General features: G+C 46.1%; 1 protein-coding gene across 4 annotated transcripts in view; it reads left to right on the plus strand.

Moving 5' to 3' along the window:
- TXNDC16 (thioredoxin domain containing 16) overlaps positions 1–4715 on the plus strand; it is a 53156-nt gene extending 48441 nt beyond the window's left edge. For all 4 annotated transcript variants that reach the window (XM_075329497.1, XM_075329500.1, XM_075329498.1 and 1 more), the window contains exons 20-21: positions 2648–2838; positions 3276–4715. In XM_075329497.1, the coding sequence (XP_075185612.1) occupies positions 2648–2838; positions 3276–3532 (448 nt within the window). In that variant the 3' untranslated portion in view covers positions 3533–4715. The remainder of the gene's footprint in view (positions 1–2647; positions 2839–3275) is intronic.
- The last annotated feature ends 17621 nt before the right edge of the window (positions 4716–22336 follow it).

The raw sequence follows: 22336 nt of genomic DNA on the forward strand, positions 1-22336 counted from the left end.
GAGGGGAGGTGTGCACTTCCCATCGTGCTCCATCCCCCATGCAGCGCACTCCCCATCGTGCTCCATCCCCTATGCTGCGCACCCCCCATCGTGCTCCATCTCCCATCCTGCGCACTCCCAAACGTGCTCCATCCGCCATGCAGCGCACTCCCCATCGTGCTCCATCCCCTATGCTGCGCACCCCCCATCGTGCTCCATCTCCCATGCTGCGCACTCCCAAACGTGCTCCATCCGCCATGCTGCGCCAGCATCAGCCTCTCTGCCCGCAGCATCAGCCTCTCTGCCCTCAGCATCAGCCTCTCTGTCCCCAGCATCAGCCTCTCTGTCCTCAGCATCAGCCTCTCTGTCCCCAGCATCAGCCTCCCCATCCCAGCCTTCCCCAGGATCAGCCTCTCTCCTCCCAGCCTCCTCCAGCACGCCATGCTCCTCTGCCGACACTCACAGATCCGATCGCATACACTCACACACACCGACACACACCCGATCGCATACACTCACGTACACACACATTGACGATATTGCACATACGCGCTCATACTCGCAACATCCGGAGATACCACATGCTTCTGGCCATGTGATCCTCCGGCAGGTCCTGGAAGGTCACAACAGCACAGTATCGAGGCCGAGAAGCAAGCGATATCGCCGGATGCTGTGAGTGTGTGGATGCGATGTGTGTGTGAGGTGTGTGTGAGGTGTTTGTGAGAGTGAGTGTGATCTGATGTGTGTGTATGTGTGTGTGTGTGTGCTGTTATGTGTGTGCGTGTGGATCTTCCGCCGCTGCAGGACCTTGATGTGCTGGTAACTATGCTAGCATGGTTACCAACGTATCCCGTCCCCCGCTCGCACGGGAGCCCACACCAGCATGCGGCGGCAAGGCCAGCAATGCGAGGGTAAGTGTCGGCTGGGTTGGCGGCGTACGCTGATTTGGGCTCCCGTTGGGGGGGGGGGGTGAAGTACAGTACTCACCCTGTCAGTTCGGGGAATGCGCGGGGGGGAGGGGGGCGGGGCCAGAGCTAGCGTGCATTGCGTGAGGGGGGCGGGGCGGGACGTGGCCGAGTAGCCAATGCCTGCAGGGTGCCGGGGCGAGAGGCCAATCTGTGGGGGGGGAGGAGCCTGGGCGAGTGGCTGGCCAATCCGTGTGGGGGCGCAGCCTGGGCGAGCAGCCAATCCGTGTGTGGGGGCGGGGCCATGGCGAGCCCAGCGGCCAATCAGCTTTGTGTCACCGTAAGGACACAATGTCACCGTAAGGATACAATTTTGGAGCATGACAGACAGACAGACAGACAGAATAAGGCAATTATATATATAGATTCACTTATTTATTTACTTAATTATTTATACACTTCATTCATTTACTTACTTATTTATTTAATTTATTTGTTACTTATTTATTCATTTATTTATACACTTATTTAGTTCATTTATTTACTTATTCACTTATTTATACACTTCCTTCACTTCATTCATTTACTTTTTTATTTATTTATTTATTTATACACATATATTTATATATTTATTTAATTAATTTATTCACTTATTTATTATGAAAAAAAAAAACAAAACCTGGAGAATTTCTGCAGACGTCCTCGCCCAAACCTCCTTCTCGAAGTGAGAATATATTAACATCCAAACTTTTTTTGCTGCAAGTTTTTACAAATTTATTTGTTTTAGCTGAACTTTTGTCTTTTTCTACTAAAAAGTTGCAAATAAAAAGAGGTTAAAGACAAAAATTAAAAGCAATTTTGATTTTGAACATTTTTGAAAAATGTGACGCAAATAGTGCCAAAAAGAAAAGACAGGGTTCTTTAAAAGAAGGAAGAAAAGACCCGAAAAATGATGAATCGGGCCTAAAATCTATTAGAAAGTTACCAATCCTGTTCTTCCAAATTGCGGGAGAATTGGGATTTTCTGCAGTTCACACCCTACGACCGTGCGGAAAATCATTTTTTAGAGTTGTGGAATGCTTTGCTGATTATTTTTGCCGCTGATTTCGGGGGCTGGAATATCGGCAGAAGTGGATGAGGTTTTCCAAGACGGCACATGCTGCTGAGAAATAAAATCAGCAGCGGAAAATGACTTTTGGTGCTGATTTACGTAAAGTTTCCAAAGGCGCTTTTCCTCCGCGGCAGATCACCTTCAAAAGAGTCAGCGCAGTGAAATTCACCGCGGTTAATACTGCTGCGGATATTGTTGCGAAAGTGGCGCAACAAATTTCTTCTGGTGCAAATGTAGCGGATTTTCCAGGCAGAAAATAATTGAAGACCCCAATTTACTCTGCGGATTTTAACCCTTTGCATTAAAAATCTGCACCATTTGCTTCAGATTCCGCCATGTATCGGTCCCGCCCCTTTCTTTCGCCATGTATCGCTCCCGCCCCTTTCTTTCGCCATGTATCGCTCCCGCCCCTTTCTTTCGCCATGTATTGCTCCCGCCCCTTTCTTTCGCCGTGTATCGCTCCCGCCCCTTTCTTTCGCCGTGTATTGCTCCCGCCCCTTTCTTTCGCCGTGTATTGCTCCCGCCCCTTTTTTTCGCCGTGTATTGCTCCCGCCCCTTTCTTTCGCCGTGTATTGCTCCCGCCCCTTTCTTTCGCCGTGTATCGCTCTCGCCCCTTTCTTTTTATCTCTACACTTGTTCCGCTTTTTTACAGACAGAACACTCCGGCCGGGCTCCTCGTCCTGAAGACGTATTTCTCCGTCCTCCCTCCTTTGCCGCAGCTCGTCCTGATCAGCTTTGATTCTCTGGGACAAGTCTTCGCTCTTCCCGTATATCGGCAGATCAGTGAAGTCGCCATCTTATATTGGCTGGAAATGATCAGAGCCGGAGAGGAAGTTCCCGTCTGTAAGTGACGGTCGTTTTTTTTATTTTCTCCATCCACATAGCCTTAGGGGGGGTTGCTGAGCCGACCTTGTCTGGTCCTGAAACAGAGCCCAAAAAATAGAAAAAACATGGCGGCCTTCTTCTATAAACAGCGCCACCCCTGGCCATAGGATGTGTCTGGTATTGCAGGTCCTCTCCATTGTAATAAAAATTGATAAGATGCAATACCGGATACAGCCTGTAGATGGGAGGGGGTGCTATTTTGGAAAAAAAAATTTTTTTTAACATTTTGGTTTTTTTGGGGGGGAACCTCACCGAGTGACTGGGCCCTGTGGCATTGATGGGGGCTGGAAATGCCGCAGCCATGTGCTGATCTGTGCCAGTACAACAGGCAGGACACTGACAATATCTGTATGATTGTCCGGTATGGTCCAATATTCTCATTTTTACCGTTCCAGACTATTTACCTAATGACGATTGGGGGCCTCCACTTCCACACTACGATTTTCTCGCCATGATGGACGCGGCTGATCCCAACTTGGCTGCTCAAAAAATTCGGATACATATGAAATCCGGCAGAAGTAAAAAAGCCACAGTGTCCACCGAGGACGACGATGAGGAGGAGAAGCGAAGAAGAAAAGCAACGAGTCTCCGCGGGACCATCCCACAGTTCAAAGATGGAGGAGAGGAGTCCACAAAGCATCAGGAGCTGTGAACGGGGGGTGTCTTACCTGATTATCCTGGGTCCGTACATGGCCGACCAAAAACCATTCATCCTTCATCTACAGGACTGGGGGTGAGTCGCAGTTGCTTGCAGGTCGATGGCTGGGACCCCAACAATGCCAAGGACGCCTACTGGGGCTGCAACAATGCCAAGGACGGCTGCTGGGACCCCAACAATGCCAAGAACGGCTGCTGGGGCCTCAACAATGCCAAGAACGGCTGCTGGGACCCCAACAATGCCAAGGACGCCTGCTGGGACCCCAACAATGCCAAGGACGCCTGCTGGGACCCCAACAATGCCAAGGACGCCTGCTGGGACCCCAACAATGCCAAGGACGCCTGCTGGGACCCCAACAATGCCAAGGACGCCTGCTGGGACCCCAACAATGCCAAGGACGCCTGCTGGGACCCCAACAATGCCAAGGACGCCTGCTGGGACCCCAACAATGCCAAGGACGCCTGCTGGGACCCCAACAATGCCAAGGACGCCTGCTGGGACCCCAACAATGCCAAGGTTGTCTGCTGGGACCCCAACAATGCCTAGGACGCCAACAATGCCAAGGTTGTCTGCTGGGACCCCAACAATGCCAAGAACGGCTGCTGGGACCCCAACAATGCCTAGGACGCCAACAATGCCAAGGTTGTCTGCTGGGACCCCAACAATGCCAAGGACGGGCTCAGGTTTTGCAGTCCTTGTCTAAGGACTGTTCTTGGTGGCACAGTGTGGCGGCTCAACCACTGCTCCATCCTGTTGGGGGACTCCAAACCCCTGGATTTGGGCATGATTGAGGATCCCAGGTACTAGCAATCTATCCTATGAATAGGTGATGAGTTAGTGCAGTGGAACAACCCCTTTAAGCTAAGGCTGCTCTGTCTATGTGCCATGCTTTATACTGCAGCGCTGCTTTCTCAGACTGGCATCAGGATGTCAGTGCTAATAATTGTAGTCGCTGAACAGTGAGGTAAGCAGTAATCATGGAGGAGGAATCGTGTGTGATATCATGACATCGGCCATCAGCCCCGGACCTGAACAGATGAGGACCCCAGTATTATAATGTCACATGGTTATGGGACCCCATCAGTGTTGTCATAGGGCCCCAGGCGTTAGTTATGTCGTCCTTTCTCCCACATGGATGGGGCCTTTTCCGCCCTAATAAATTTTTTATTACACTGGATTCTGCTGCGCTTGTTGTTTTTATGGATTTTTCTACAAGTCGCGATCGTCCCGTCTTCTACAGGTGAGGGCCGAGCGATCAGATCACGGGTAACGTCCATCGACTGACAGAGGGAGCCGGAGCGGCGGGTGCTCACCAATCACAATGTAAAGACACCGCTGGCAGCGAGCAGCAGAGCCGAGCGTGCGGTGGATGAATTCATGCAGTGCAAACCCGTGCACCCCCGACCGGCTCTCCGAGGATCAAAGCTTCGGATGTGCCTGTGTTTTATCAAGAATGAGAAATGTCCTCTAAAGGATGATTCACATTGTCATCCATGTTCCGTCTGGTTTTAGGGGGTTTGTGCATTACTTGGACCCCCCTTCTAAAAAGCTTCAGTCCCCCTTTGTAAAATATAAGTAGCACATACCCCGCGCCGTCCTAGTGCCGGTGACCACGATGTTATTCCACGTGAGCGCAGCAGCGACATCCGAGGAGAGTGCGAGCGCAGCAGCCCAACAATGGCCGATACTTTCCCGTAGAGCATCCTTCACCTCTTATATTAGCCCATGAGCCATCTGTGCCAGCGACATCCGAAGAAAGTGCGAGTGCTGCAGCCCAACAGTGGCGGATACTTTCCCGTAGAGCACCCGTTACCCCTTATATTAACCCATGAGCCATCTGTGCCAGCGACATCCGAAGAAAGTGCGAGTGCTGCAGCCCAACAATGGCCGATACTTTCCCGTAGAGCACCCGTTACCCCTTATATTAGCCCATGAGCCATCTGTGCCAGCGACATCCGAAGAAAGTGCGAGCGCTGCAACCCAACAATGGCCGATACTTTCCCGTAGAGCACCCGTTACCCCTTATATTAGCCCATGAGCCATCTGTGCCAGCGACATCCGAAGAAAGTGCGAGCGCTGCAACCCAACAATGGCCGATACTTTCCCGTAGAGCACCCGTTACCCCTTATATTAGCCCATGAGCCATCTGTGCCAGCGACATCTGAGGAAAGTGCGAGTGCTGCAGCCCAACAGTGGCCGATACTTTCCCGTAAAGCACCCGTTACCCGTATATTAGTCCATGAGCCATCTGTGCCAGCGACATCTGAGGAAAGTGCGAGCGCTGCAGCCCAACAGTGGCCGATACTTTCCCGTAGAGCACCCGTTACCCCTTATATTAGTCCATGAGCCATCTGTGCCAGCGACATCTGAGGAAAGTGCGAGCGCTGCAGCCCAACAGTGGCCGATACTTTCCCGTAGAGCACCCGTTACCCCTTATATTAGTCCATGAGCCATCTGTGCCAGCGACATCTGAGGAAAGTGCGAGCGCTGCAGCCCAACAGTGGCCGATACTTTCCGGTGGAGCACCCGTTACCCGTATATTAGCCCATGAGCCATCTGTGCCAGCGACGTCCCCTGCACTGGCATGGCGCTGGGTGTAGAGAAGAAATAATCCTAATCCTGAAAACATATGATATTATATCACCAAAAGGAAGGGGACCTGCGCCCCCTATTACTGCAGTGTCCTAAGAGCACGGTGCGGGCACCACATGTGCAACAACAATGTACCACGTGTACGGTCAGCCCTGGTGGGCAGATATAGCGTGTAAGTAATTATACGGAGCTGGAGATAGGCCGCCAACACCTCACACACCAGCAGCAAATACAAGAACCACAATGGAGGAATAGGAGGATCCGCTGAGGAGACTTAGGCTGTGTGCGCACGCCTGCGTGTTGCATGCTGTTATGCTGCGTATTGCACCGCAGCGTAACTGCATGCGTCCTGCGTCCCCTGCAATATCTATGAAGATTGCGCATAATCCAACCGTACGTTGCGTTTGAGAGCGCAGCGTTTCGGATGCTGAAATTTTGATCCAAAACTTTCTAAAAAGCGACATGTCGCTTCTTTTGTGCGTTCCAGATGCTTTTCCCACTCCGTCTATGGCAGAGCAAGCATCCAGAACGCATGAACTCTGCATTAAACAATGCGTCCAGAATGCAGCTTTCCGGCTGCGTTCTGAAACGCACGAACGCTGCAGAAGATATGGCATGGCAGAACGCAGATGTGCGCACATACCCTAACATGGCGTCACCAGCAAGGAGGAAGGGGGACCGCTGAGGAGAGTAACAAGGCATCACCACGAAAGGGGGACCTCGGAGGAGCGTAACATCACCAGCAAGGGAGAGGGGGCAACCACAGAGAGCGTAACGAGGCATCACCAGCTAGGAAGAGGGGGAACTGCGGCGGAGAGTAATGAGGCATCACCAGCAAGGGAGAGGGGGAACTGGTGAAGAGAGTAACAAGGCATCACCAGCAAGGGAGAGGGGGAACTGCAGAGGAGAAGTAACGAGGCATCACCAGCAAGGGAGAGGGAGAACCGCGGAGGAGAGTAACGAGGCATTACCAGCAAGGGAGAGGGAGAACAGCGGAGGAGAGTAACTAGGCATCACCAGCAAGGGAGAGGGAGAACCGCGGAGGAGAGTAACGAGGCATCACCAGCAAGGGAGAGGGGGAACTGCAGAGGAGAAGTAACGAGGCATCACCAGCAAGGGAGAGGGGGAACTGCGGAGGAGAGTAACGAGGCATCACCAGCAAGGGAGAGGGAGAACCGCGGAGGAGAGTAACGAGGCATCACCAGCAAGGGAGAGGGGGAACTGCAGAGGAGAAGTAACGAGGCATCACCAGCAAGGGAGTGGGGGAACTGCAGAGGAGAAGTAACGAGGCATCACCAGCAAGGGAGAGGGGGAACTGCGGAGGAGAGTAACGAGGCATCACCAGCAAGGGAGAGGGGGAACCGCGGAGGAGAGTAACGAGGCATCACCAGCAAGGGAGAGGGGGAACCGCAGAGGAGAGTAACACATCACCAGCAAGGGAGAGGGGGAACCGCGGAGGAGAGTAATGAGGTATCACCGGTAAAAATGTAGATAATGCTTTCTTAGTAGAAGTTGCAGGGTAAGGATGCAGGATAAGAGCCGCTGTGAGACTGGTAACACATCTACTATCAGAGCCGCGTCAGGAACAAAGCTGCCGTCTGTTTTCCGTCTGTTTTCTGTCTTTTTCTGAACCCGCCTTGTGATTATGGGCGAGGTACTCACACCCTGGAGGACGTTTTTGGAGTTTTTGCAGCGTTTGTTTTTCCTGCAGCGTTTTCTGCAGACTTCTGATTGGACGGCGCCTGGTCTGGAGCAGATTCCTTCAGAGAAGTCACTTTTCTTGTTTTCTGAATTTTTCAACACCTCAAGTAAAAAGAAAAACACTCAAAAGATCAGAACAGAGCGGTGGTTTTACAATAGAAATGTCCTTAAAAAACCTTAGTGTGTAAATCCCCGGAGGCCGATATTGTATGTAAAAATAATAATATGGGTTCACTAATATGAGCATAAAAATCAAGGGGTGCAATCTGATAAAAAATGGACGGCACGCGGACCCATGATATTCAGTGAGATGGAGCAGATATATGATTTATTTTTTCTTGGCTGTATTCAGCAAGAGCGCGGTGAAGACATGGGAGCGTTCTCGAATATTGATCCCTAATCCACCCGGTGGAACCCAATGACTGCAGAACTACAGATCCCAGGAGGCCAGAGCAGGGCATGTTGGGAGTTGTAGTTTTGCATTGTATGGTGATCACTGCTGTGGCTGCTGTAATTAGCACATGGTGGTGGCAGCTGGTCGTGGCAGCTGGTGGTAACAAGCATCTGCCTCCTCATTATGTGCAAACTGTCAAGACCCAACACAGGGGAAGGTAAGTCACAGAAAGCCCAAAAAGAAAGAACAAATAATAATAATAAAAATTAATAATAAAATAAAATCTTTATGAAACACAATAAGACAAAAGGAAAGGTGAAGGGGCCAACGATGGCGGCGTGCTGCTGCTACCGAGCCGGTGAATGGGGTCATTGTGCAAAACACTGCCACTGCTGCAAGCGACACACAAAAGCCGACAACTTCCAACTTTTTGCCATTTGTTTCTCACAGTCCTGGCTCTTTGGAAGTCCCAGTCACCTACAATTGTCGTGCACACCTTTTTTTTTTTTTTTAATTTTATTACTTGTGTATTTTGTTTTATGCTGCACCACATTTAGGTTTTTTTTTTTTGTGTTTTTTTTTTTTATTTTTTGCACATTTTCTCACTACATTGTCTATTTCAAAACATCTCCAGTAATATTCAGTGTATGTGGTTCAGTGCAAAAGTAGCAAAACAACGGATCCGCGGCTGATGCAAAAAATCATGTCTGACGTTGCTCCTGCACGGTGCAGGGAATTCAGTTTTTCTGTAATTTTAGGGTAAAAAAAACCAAAACACATTTAGAGTACGGTTCCACTTGCGCGAGTCTCGCATCGGTATCGCCCGGCACAGCGCACACTCTCCTGACAGGCGCGGGTCGGCTGCATGTATTTCTATGCAGCTGAGATGCTCCTGTATGCGCCGTGCCGGGTGATACCGATTCGAGACCCTTATACTGAGGATGGATCTGTCGTGTTACCGGCGCAGACGGACGGGCTCCACTGACGGCAGCCGGAGTGTTGGGTTCGGGTCATAGTGTTCATTTTACAGGAAAAATTTGGGGAAAAAATGGCAGAATTTTCACCAATACAGAAGTGACCGTGGCCTGACAATGGGAATTAAATACAGCCATTTACAATTTTGTACAAATTACACACAAATATTTGCAGCCATGTGTTTGGGTTTTTTTTTCCATAGATTTGGTCATTGCTCAGTTGTACGGCACTATCAGGTTATATTCACATTGAGTATTTTTTATGAGTTTTAACTTGTTAGCAAATCCTCTACAAAATCCACTTAAAAAATAAATAAATTAGAAAAATCTTCCACTTTATCAACCTTATTTAGCTGTTCATATGAGGATTTTTTTTGCTTTCTTGACAACGTTTTGATAAACACCTGGTGGAAAAAAAAAGCACAGCTATCACTTCTTTGAGGCAAATCCTGATTGTATCTGCTCCAAACTGGGAACTTTCTAATGAAAAGGCTGGAAAATAAAAAAAAAAAAAAAAAAGCTTTGGGAAAAAAAACTTTTCTAAAAACAACCCCCAAAAATTACACCGAAAAACTCCTCCAAAAACCTTGTGCGATTTAAGCTTGATAAACGCCATTCAATTTTTGCCTCAAGAAAAAAAAACTGGGTGTAAAAATCTCCTAAGGGCTTGTTCACACCTAGTGATTTTCTTCATTTTTTTATTTTTTTTTATGCAGGACAAAAGATTTTAATTTTTTTTTTAAAAAAAAAATCTCCAACGGTGTATTTTTTGTCTTGCTGCGGTGTGTTTTTTTTTTCCAATTGCAACATGTCAATTTTTTTGTGTTTTCACTGTGATTTATTTAATTAATTTTTTTTACACCACACGGGTCCATGTACAGCCCACCGAGCATCAACCGCAAATGTGTGAACCAGCCGGAGCCGCATGGAATTTATTTTTTGTCTCCATCGTGAGTTTGTTTTTCTATTTTGTTTTATTTATTTATATTATATATATATATATATATATATATATATATATATATATATATATATATATATATATATATATATATATATAAAAATTTAAAAAAAAAGTGGAAAAACAAACTCACGATGGAGACAAAAAATAAATTCCATGCGGCTCCGGCTGGTTCACACATTTGCGGTTGATGCTTGGTGGGCTGTACATGGACCCGTGTGGTGTAAAAAAATAATAAATAAATCTACATGTATATACCGTGTATATGTGTGTGTGTGTATGTGTATGTATGTATATATATATATATATATATATATATATATATATATATATATATATATATATAATGTAAAAAAAAAATTTAAATTTCTAATACACCTGCAGATGACGATGCGGCCGCGCCGTGGATCACAATGGTGATTTCCTTTCCACCTCCGTTTTTCATTTTTTGCATTGGACACCGCTGATATTGGATCTTGTGCTCTGAGCTGGATGGAGACGGTGCCCCCAGATTTAGGCCGCATTCACACTGCGTTCCTCTCCACGTTCATTGGTCCCGTCAGGGCTTCCATCCCAACCCGCCGCAAAATGGGTTTTTGGACATATGCGCCAACGGGGCCACTGACTATAATGGTGCAGACGGGGTCACGTGTCCTCTGCCGTGCACCATTTTTTGGGGTATACATCTATTAGAACGTATTCAGCCATTGGAACGTTTCCATCTCCATTTTCTACGAGTGAGAATAAACCCGCTCCATCCGCCGATCGACTCATTTTCCCACTCAGATGGTTCCATTTCCATATTCAGCGTCGCCCACAACATTTCACTGGGAAATGAAGGCGATAAATCCGAGGCAGATTTACATCGAAGATCCCATCTGCAAATGAACGTCCTTTTAACCCCTTCCTGCCGCAGTCAATTTTCATTGTTTTTGTGCTTTTTGTTTTTTTGGGGTTTGTTTTTTGTTTTTTTCCCCCCTTTTTTCCCAGCAGCCATAACCTTTTTCTTATTTTAACTTTCACCTTGCCGTATGAAGATTTTTTTATTTTCTTTTTTTTTGCTGGACAAATTTTAATTTTAAGGGCACTATTCATTTTCCATATCATGTACTGGAAAATTGAACAAAAAAAATCCAATTAAAGTAGCAAAAATAATAATAATAAAAAAAAAAACATAAAAAAAGCAATTCCGACATTATTTTTCATGGAGTTTGTTGTGCTGTAAAACTGATCTGGGAACATGATTCTTCAGGTCCGTACGATTGCGCCAATACCATATTTGTATGTTTGCCTAATGCACTAGTGACCACAGCTAGGGATTGCAGCCCTATTTATTGCAGAAAGGATTCTTTCCAGTAAGAGCCGTGTATCAACACAGATTGTCTATATACCCAGAGGGGAGTATAGGGGCTGATGCAGGAAGTCTTTTCTGATCCCGGCATATTGTCCGTGTATGCACCCATCAGGGTGGGAATCCTGTACGGACGTGTCTGCGGCCGCGCAGTACAAGGCAAAAATCAAGAGCCAAGATCCTCCGCTGGGATACACTTAATCTTTGTTTAAATAAAAGTAAAATTGGTTTTGGGTTAAACAAGCACTGGGAAAGCGCAAGACCCCCGTGACCCGAGGCTCCCACCATCTGTGCACATGTGAGAGCCAGCGGCCGTCTACGTCAGGGCTTTATTAATGGCAATTATGAGAATAATATTTTAACCCCTTACAGGGCGTGTATACATTTGCAACCAACTTTCATTATTGCTCCGATATATCTAAAATAAGAAGTTTGATAGCGAGATTTGGGTTTTCCTGGGCCCCTGCAGTGGAAATAGTACAAAACCTAATTGAGACCAACATTAGCGCTAATCACTCTGCTCCAAGAGCCGCATAATAAAACTCTTCCTTCCACTTTTGTTTTTCACATTGGATGTTTTATGAATTTTTTTTTTTTTCCCCCCTGAAAAGTGGACGTAATGATGATGGCGCCGGCTCCACACCAGCACATGCACAATCCAAAGGCGGCAAAACCAAAAACCTCTTGCACAAATATTTTTTTTTTTGCTGAGTTTTTTGAGCAAAAAAGGAATGTAACAGTTTGAAGAGGATTTGGAAAGTTTCTAATAAGTTTCTGCTCCAAAAACTCCTTAAAAAAAACAAAACCAAAAAGGTCTGCCCAAAGCCAGTAAAAGGAAAAATCACCCCCAAATATTGAGCCTTCGCCGCCGGCCGTGTTACACGAAGTTCACCGTCCGTTCGAACTGATCCGCTGCCAAAAAAGTTCTGCAAATGCAACTTTTTTGTCCGTTTTTTTATTTTTAATTTTTTTTATTTTAACATGGGAACATGGATGCGTTTCCTGATGGACCCTGTTCTGTGAAGGTCGTAAGAGACAATGATTTTGCCATGCTGCAAAATGGTGATATTACTATATAATGTACTAGCTGTACTATCCGGCTTCGCCCGGGTTAATAACTGTTGTTAACAAAATAAAATGTATTAACATTCCCGGGATAGAATGTATAAATAGAATGTATTAACGCCCGGGATAGTAACTGTCTCTCTGTTTCTCTCCCATTCTCTGTCTGTCTCCCCCTCTGTATATAACCTTCTGTCTCTCTATCTTTGTCTGTCTCTTTCCCTGTCTCTCTCTCTATCTCTTTGTCTGTCTCTTTCCCTGTCTGTCTCTGTCTCTTTCTTAGTCTGTCTCAATCTCTTTCCTTGTCTATATATCTCTGTCACTTTCCCTGTCTGTCTCTTTCCCTCTCTTTCCCTGTCTGTCTATTTCCCTGTGTCTGTCTGTCTTTGTCTGTGTCTGTCTGTTTACCTGTCTGTGTCTGTCTCTTAAACTGTTTCTCTCTTTCCCTCTCTTTCCCTGTCTGTCTCTTTCCCTGTCAGTCTGTCTCTTGTCTGTGTCTGCCTCTTTCCCTGTCTGTCACTTTCCCTGGCTGCATTGTGACACGCCAACATTCCATATAAGGGCGTGGCCGCGCATTCTTCTGAAGTTCTGGCTGCACTGTGGCTCCCAGCTCCATTCGCTTTAATGGAGGCAGGTTTTTTGGTGAATAACTGTAAAGAGCGGGGTTAAAATTTCCCCTCAAAACATAGCCTATGACGCGCTTGGGGTCCAGACGTGTGAGTGTGCAAAATTTTGTGGCTGTAGCTGCGACGTTGCAGATGCCAATCCCGGACACACACACACACACTCAGCTTTATATATTAGGTGAATGAGCCTAGGAGGATGAAAAGTTTAAAAAAAAATATATTTATTTATTTTCCCATTTCCCAAAAAGCTCAATCTATCAAAATCTCAAAATAATTAATACATGTTAAATTTGGAAAAAAAGTTTTTTTGAGGCCGCCGTATCCTGGTTTTTGTCCGGGTGCCGCGCGCTGTTTGTGCTGTAAACATCAGATGCGACCATCTGTGCTAATCCTGCAGATTACACACTGTCCGCCCCCTATACAATTAGGGGCTTCTCCTGGGGGGATGCATTCTGCTTTTCGGTTCCTAAAGTTTCTTCCTTGGGAACGGATGATACAACCTCTTTCTAGGAACTTGTCCTGGCCGCCAGAAGCCAGGGCAGTCCCTAAAAAATAAACTGAGGGGCTTTTATATCTGAAGCCCCCTCATTTGCATATGGATTAAAAGTTATCTTCACAAGGAGTTTATATCTTTGATCTTTTTGCTGATTTCTAATCAAAGCTGAGATGTACTTTTGTGTGATGTCAGTCGGCTCAGAAATACACACGAGTTATAAACCCTACTAGTCGGCGCTCGCTGACAGATTCTCAGTTGACTCTTTCTGTAACCATTAGGCTATAGAAGGCAAATGGTGCAACATTTTTAATGAAACCTAAATGCAAAATTATTTGATGCCCAAAATACATGCAATAAGTAAAAACAAAAGTGTTGCTGTTGGCCGAGCGCTCTGTGGCCGGTGGGACAGTTTTTGAATTTTACTCTTGAGCCTTATGATTCTGTGAATGTCCCGGATTTTTGAGCAAGCTGGACCCACAATAGGGCGACTCTAACACCCCCATTATTGGAGCAGCAGATCTACACTCTTCACTGTGGATCTTGGACTTTAAAGAAATCTTCACTCCTGCCCTAGATCTAAAGTAAAGGATGCCCCCCCCCTTCCCCAGTACTCCATGTCCCCCCGGACCTCCCACCCGGCTGAATCTGCAGCCACAAGACACAAGGGATGTAATTCTGCTGCTAATGGTTCGGCTTCCTGCTGAGTGTAAAATATTCATTGCTCTAATTATCCGATGCACCCGGGACATGTTGTGTTGCTGCGAGGATAAATATTGCCATAATTAATGATGAGTAATAGGAGGAGCCGATTGGCTGCAATAATTTTGACAACTGAGAATTTTTTTTATATAGTTACTTTTTAATAACTGTTTTTTAGCCTTTAATTTTTCTTATGCATTGTGCAACCAGGGTCTCCTTGGAATTATTTTTATATATGTTAATATCTACTAAGGGAGAGGATCCTCAACACGGATTGGCTTCCACTATGGGGAGCTCACTACATACAGATTTATACAGCCACCACTAGAGGGAGCTCACTACATACAGATTTATACAGCCACCACTAGAGGGAGCTCACTACATACAGATTTATACAGCCACCACTAGAGGGAGATCACTACATACAGATTTATACAGCCACCACTAGAGGGAGCTCACTACATACAGATTTATACAGTCACCACTAGAGGGAGCTCACTACATACAGATTTATACAGCCACCACTAGAGGGAGCTCACTACATACAGATTTATACAGTCACCACTAGAGGGAGCTCACTACATACAGATTTATACAGCCACCACTAGAGGGAGCTCACTACATACAGATTTATACAGTCACCACTAGAGGGAGCTCCCTACATACAGATTTATACAGCCACCACTAGAGGAAGCTCACTACATACAGATTTATACAGTCACCACTAGAGGGAGCTCCCTACATACAGATTTATACAGCCACCACTAGAGGGAGCTCACTACATACTGATTTATACAGTCACCCCTAGAGGGAGCTCACTACATACAGATTTATACAGCCACCACTAGAGGGAGCTGACTACATACAGATTTATACAGTCACCACTAGAGGGAGCTCCCTACATACAGATTTATACAGCCACCACTAGAGGGAGCTCACTACATACAGATTTATACAGTCACCACTAGAGGGAGCTCCCTACATACAGATTTATACAGCCACCACTATAGGGAGCTCACTACATACTGATTTATACAGTCACCCCTAGAGGGAGCTCCCTACATACAGATTTATACAGCCACCACTAGAGGGAGCGCACTACATACAGATTTATACAGCCACCGCTAGAGGGAGCGCACTACATACAGATTTATACAGCCACCACTAGGGGGAGTTCATTACATACAGATTTATACAGCCACCACTAGGGGGAGTTCACTACATACAGATTTATACAGCCACCACTAGAGGGAGCTCACTACATACAGATTTATACAGTCACCACTAGAGGGAGCTCCCTACATACAGATTTATACAGCCACCACTAGAAGGAGCTCACTACATACAGATTTATACAGCCACCACTAGGGAGAGTTCATTACATGCAGATTTATACAGCCACCACTAGGGGGAGTTCACTACATACAGATTTATACAGCCACCACTAGAGGGAGCTCACTACATGCAGATTTATACAGCCACCACTAGAGGGAGCTCACTACATACAGATTTATACAGCCACCACTAGCGGGAGCTCACTACATACAGATTTATACAGCCACCACTAGAGGGAGCTCACTACATACAGATTTATACAGTCACCACTAGGGGGAGCTCACTACATACAGATTTATACAGCCACCACTAGAGGGAGCTCACTACATACAGATTTATACAGCCACCACTAGAGGGAGCTCACTACATACCGATTTATACAGCCACCACTAGAGGGAGCTCACTACATACAGATTTATACAGCCACCACTAGAGGGAGCTCACTACTTACAGATTTATACAGTCACCACTAGAGGGAGCTCACTACATACAGATTTATACAGCCACCACTAGAGGGAGCTCACTACATACAGATTTATACAGTCCCCACTAGAGGGAGCTCACTACATACAGATTTATACAGCCACCACTAGAGGGAGCTCACTACATACAGATTTATACAGCCACCACTAGAGGGAGCTCACTACATGCAGATTTATACAGCCACCACTAGAGGGAGCTCACTACATACAGATTTATACAGTCACCACTAGGGGGAGCTCACTACGTACAGATTTATACAGCCACCACTAGAGGGAGCTCACTACATACAGATTTATACAGCCACCACTAGAGGGAGCTCACTACATACCGATTTATACAGCCACCACTAGAGGGAGCTCACTACATACAGATTTATACAGCCACCACTAGAGGGAGCTCACTACTTACAGATTTATACAGTCACCACTAGAGGGAGCTCACTACATACAGATTTATACAGCCACCACTAGAGGGAGCTCACTACATACAGATTTATACAGTCCCCACTAGAGGGAGCTCACTACATACAGATTTATACAGCCACCACTAGAGGGAGCTCACTACATACAGATTTATACAGCCACCACTAGAGGGAGCTCACTACATACAGATTTATACAGCCACCACTAGAGGGAGCTCACTACATACAAATTTATACAGCCACCACTACAGGGAGCTCACTACATACAGATGTATACAGCCACCACTAGAGGGAGATCACTACATATAGATTTATACAGCCACCACTAGAGGGAGCTCGCTACATACAGATTTATACAGCCACCACTAGGGGGCGCTCACTACATACCGATTTATACAGCCACCACTAGAGGGAGCTCACTACATACAGATTTATACAGCCACCACTAGAGGGAGCTCACTACATACAGATTTATACAGTCACCACTAGAGGGAGCTCACTACATACAGATTTATACAGCCACCACTAGAGGGCGCTCACTACATACAGATTGATACAGTCCCCACTAGAGGGAGCTCACTACATACAGATTTATACAGCCACCACTAGAGGGAGCTCACTACATACAGATTTATACAGCCACCACTAGAGGGAGCTCACTACATGCAGATTTATACAGCCACCACTAGAGGGAGCTCACTACGTACAGATTTATACAGTCACCACTAGGGGGAGCTCACTACGTACAGATTTATACAGCCACCACTAGAGGGAGCTCACTACATACAGATTTATACAGCCACCACTAGAGGGAGCTCACTACATACCGATTTATACAGCCACCACTAGAGGGAGCTCACTACATACAGATTTATACAGCCACCACTAGAGGGAGCTCACTACTTACAGATTTATACAGTCACCACTAGAGGGAGCTCACTACATACAGATTTATACAGCCACCACTAGAGGGAGCTCACTACATACAGATTTATACAGTCCCCACTAGAGGGAGCTCACTACATACAGATTTATACAGCCACCACTAGAGGGAGCTCACTACATACAGATTTATACAGCCACCACTAGAGGGAGCTCACTACATACAGATTTATACAGCCACCACTAGAGGGAGCTCACTACATACAAATTTATACAGCCACCACTACAGGGAGCTCACTACATACAGATGTATACAGCCACCACTAGAGGGAGATCACTACATATAGATTTATACAGCCACCACTAGAGGGAGCTCGCTACATACAGATTTATACAGCCACCACTAGGGGGCGCTCACTACATACAGATTTATACAGCCACCACTAGAGGGAGCTCACTACATACAGATTTATACAGCCACCACTAGAGGGAGCTCACTACATACAAATTTATACAGCCACCACTAGAGGGAGCTCACTACATACAGATTTATACAGCCACCACTAGAGGGAGATCACTACATATAGATTTATACAGCCACCACTAGAGGGAGCTCGCTACATACAGATTTATACAGCCACCACTAGAGGGCGCTCACTACATACAGATTTATACAGCCACCAATAGAGGGAGCTCACTACATACAGATTTATACAGCCACCACTAGAGGGCGCTCACTACATACAGATTTATACAGCCACCAATAGAGGGAGCTCGCTACATATTTATACATCCACTACTAAGGAAGCTCACTGTATATAGATAGCATTGTGGCACTGTGCTTGGTGATGTATGACTTGGCATTGTGCTTGGTGATGTACGGCTGCTGAAGCTGCTTGGACATGAAACTCCCAGCCGGTGCAGTTTTAGTTGCTCCTCTAATGCAAATCTTCCGTCCATGCACTGACTTCTTGGTTCTTATACATAGAAGTCAATCTCAAGGAGCAGTGCTGCAGTGTATAGTATGGGGAAGCAATCAAATAACAATGATTGCAAACTCAAAATAACGAGAAATAAACGCCAACACTGAAGATCTGAACCTTGTCCTCATGAAGCAGATCCCTATCTGCCGCTGTAAGATCTCACCGCTGTAATCCGGCAATATTCACATTTTATGATCCACCTGAGGATACAAAGGTCTTTCCTCTTCATGTGACCGTCGTCTACCCCCACCACTCCCCGAAAGTAAAGAACACCCATCAGCTACTGTGCAAGACCTGAAGCCACAGCCGCACCTGAGCAGAGCGGCCGAACCTTCAGAGCTGAAATCTTAAACTATGGAATATATATATATATATATATATATATATATATATATATATATATACAGTTAGGTCCAGAAATATTTGGACAGTGACACAATTTTCGCGAGTTGGGCTCTGCATGCCACCACATTGGATTTGAAATGAAACCTCTACAACAGAATTCAAGTGCAGATTGTAACGTTTAATTTGAAGGTTTGAACAAAAATATCTGATAGAAATTGTAGGAATTGTCACATTTCTTTACAAACACTCCACATTTTAGAGGTCAAAAGTAATTGGACAAATAAACCAAACCCAAACAAAATATTTTTATTTTCAATATTTTGTTGCGAATCCTTTGGAGGCAATCACTGCCTTAAGTCTGGAACCCATGGACATCACCAAACGCTGGGTTTCCTCCTTCTTAATGCTTTGCCAGGCCTTTACAGCCGCAGCCTTCAGGTCTTGCTTGTTTGTGGGTCTTTCCGTCTTAAGTCTGGATTTGAGCAAGTGAAATGCATGCTTAATTGGGTTAAGATCTGGTGATTGACTTGGCCATTGCAGAATGTTCCACTTTTTTGCACTCATGAACTCCTGGGTAGCTTTGGCTGTATGCTTGGGGTCATTGTCCATCTGTACTATGAAGCGCCGTCCGATCAACTTTGCGGCATTTGGCTGAATCTGGGCTGAAAGTATATCCCGGTACACTTCAGAATTCATCCGGCTACTCTTGTCTGCTGTTATGTCATCAATAAACACAAGTGACCCAGTGCCATTGAAAGCCATGCATGCCCATGCCATCACGTTGCCTCCACCATGTTTTACAGAGGATGTGGTGTGCCTTGGATCATGTGCCGTTCCCTTTCTTCTCCAAACTTTTTTCTTCCCATCATTCTGGTACAGGTTGATCTTTGTCTCATCTGTCCATAGAATACTTTTCCAGAACTGAGCTGGCTTCATGAGGTGTTTTTCAGCAAATGTAACTCTGGCCTGTCTATTTTTGCAATTGATGAATGGTTTGCATCTAGATGTGAACCCTTTGTATTTACTTTCATGGAGTCTTCTCTTTACTGTTGACTTAGAGACAGATACACCTACTTCACTGAGAGTATTCTGGACTTCAGTTGATGTTGTGAACGGCTTCTTCTTCACCAAAGAAAGTATGCGGCGATCATCCACCACTGTTGTCATCCGTGGACGCCCAGGCCTTTTTGAGTTCCCAAGCTCACCAGTCAATTCCTTTTTTCTCAGAATGTACCCGACTGTTGATTTTGCTACTCCAAGCATGTCTGCTATCTCTCTAATGGATTTTTTCTTTCTTTTCAGCCTCAGGATGTTCTGCTTCACCTCAATTGAGAGTTCCTTAGACCGCATGTTGTCTGGTCACAGCAACAGCTTCCAAATGCAAAACCACACACCTGTAATCAACCCCAGACCTTTTAACTACTTCATTGATTACAGGTTAACGAGGGAGACGCCTTCAGAGTTAATTGCAGCCCTTAGAGTCCCTTGTCCAATTACTTTTGGTCCCTTGAAAAAGAGGAGGCTATGCATTACAGAGCTATGATTCCTAAACCCTTTCTCCCATTTGGATGTGAAAACTCTCATATTGCAGCTGGGAGTGTGCACTTTCAGCCCATATTATATATAGAATTGTATTTCTGAACATGTTTTTGTAAACAGCTAAAATAACAAAACTTGTGTCACTGTCCAAATATTTCTGGACCTAACTGTATATATATATATATATATATATATATATATATATATATATATATATATATGTATGTATGTATGTATGTATATGTGTATATATATATATGTATATATATATATATATATTTGCCGTCAGTGCGGGGAGAATAGTTTTCCCTGATTTATACCTAAAAAATTAAACATTTTCTCTTGAATCTGCCGGATTTATGGCCCTATAGAAGTATGCTTGGTATTTCCTATGCTTACACTATATGGATATATTCTCGTCATGGATTTGTGGGGACATTCGGTGCTGCGGCCACCCGTCACGTAGGACGGAATAATATATATCCAGAATATTGTATATATGTTATCGTCATTCTAGGGGAAAATGGAGCCACAGACGTCTCCTCATCTGGTCATAGGTCTTATTCTTAATGTATGTGATCTGTGGAGGTTGCCACTAATGGGGCTTGCACTGTGGAGGTTGTCACTAATGGGGCCGGCATTGTGGAGGCTGCCACTAATGGGGCCGGCATTGTGGAGGCTGCCACTAATGGGGCTTGCACTGTGGAGGCTGCCACTAATGGGGCTTGCACTGTGGAGGCTGCCACTAATGGGGCTTGCACTGTGGAGGCTGCCACTAATGGGGCTTGCACTGTGGAGGCTGTCACTATTGGGGCTGGGCTGGCCAAGGAGGTCATAGGGCCCTGTAGATCCAGGGACCCAGTAGGTTTAGGGGCTCTGTAAGTCCGGTGGCCCAGTAGGTTTAGGGGCCGTGTAGATCTAGGGACCCAGTAGGTTTATGGGCCCTGTAGGTCCGGCAGCCCAGTAGGTTTAGGGGCCGTGTAGGTCCGGCGGCCCAGTAGCTCTGGGGCTGCTGCCTTATTAAGGGGTCTTCTCATCCAATAGCCAGGGGTCTCGCTGCCTGGGATCCTATAGACATCGGCTGTACGAGGCGTCTTTAGACTCTTTACATTGCGCTCTCCGGCCCCTGTAGGATGTGCGGCTCGTGCCATCGGGTTTTCGCCATTATTGGCGCTCGGCCTGATAGGAGACTCTTAAGCTAAAATATCATCTAAAATAAATTGTTAATGCTTAAAAATGAAAAATGGCAGTGAGGATGACCTGTGGAGTGTGAGAAAGCCGGGCGGGGGTTACTGGCAGCAGAAGACGATGGCTGACATTTCTCTGCTCCTTATTTATATCCGCGCGATAACGTTCTAATAACGGAATCTTTTCTGGTTCTCGATCCCCAAAGGAAAACCCAAAATGCTACAATGTAACTCCGGACTCTAGTTCTGTTTACATAATGAGGCCAATGCCCTAGTGATGGGGACGTATATCTGCTCCGGAATGGGCGGCCCGATAGACTGGCCCCTCTGTGGTACAGGGGCTGTGGGACCTTTTCTGGCACCAAATCTCGGGAGCCCCGGCTCTCTGCACCCCTGTAGCTTCACGCTGTAAGTTAAGTCAAAGCTTGGGGAGGTATTCTTTAGGGTTAGGGTTAGAGGTGGCTGGAAGGGTCCGAGCAGGAGTTATAGAGGTGCGGTATTAATGGACCCACCGGGCATAGACCCTTCAGGGGTTGTCTCATGCTGGTGACGTACAACACTCGGGCGGCTGCTCCTCCTCGCCCGTCCCTCACGGCTCTGTTCCTCTCTTCCCCGACTCCAGACTCGCTCTTTGCTAGACTGTCAAATCTTTCTCGCCCATATGTACGGCCCAAACATCTCCACCCGAGACGGTCAATTTGGCAATCTATCCCCTCTCTGATGCCGTATGCGGTGGCACAATGTATAGTCTGATATGCCCTTGTTGG

Source organism: Anomaloglossus baeobatrachus, chromosome 12 (genome assembly GCF_048569485.1).
Source record: "Anomaloglossus baeobatrachus isolate aAnoBae1 chromosome 12, aAnoBae1.hap1, whole genome shotgun sequence".
NCBI lineage: Eukaryota > Metazoa > Chordata > Amphibia > Anura > Aromobatidae > Anomaloglossus > Anomaloglossus baeobatrachus.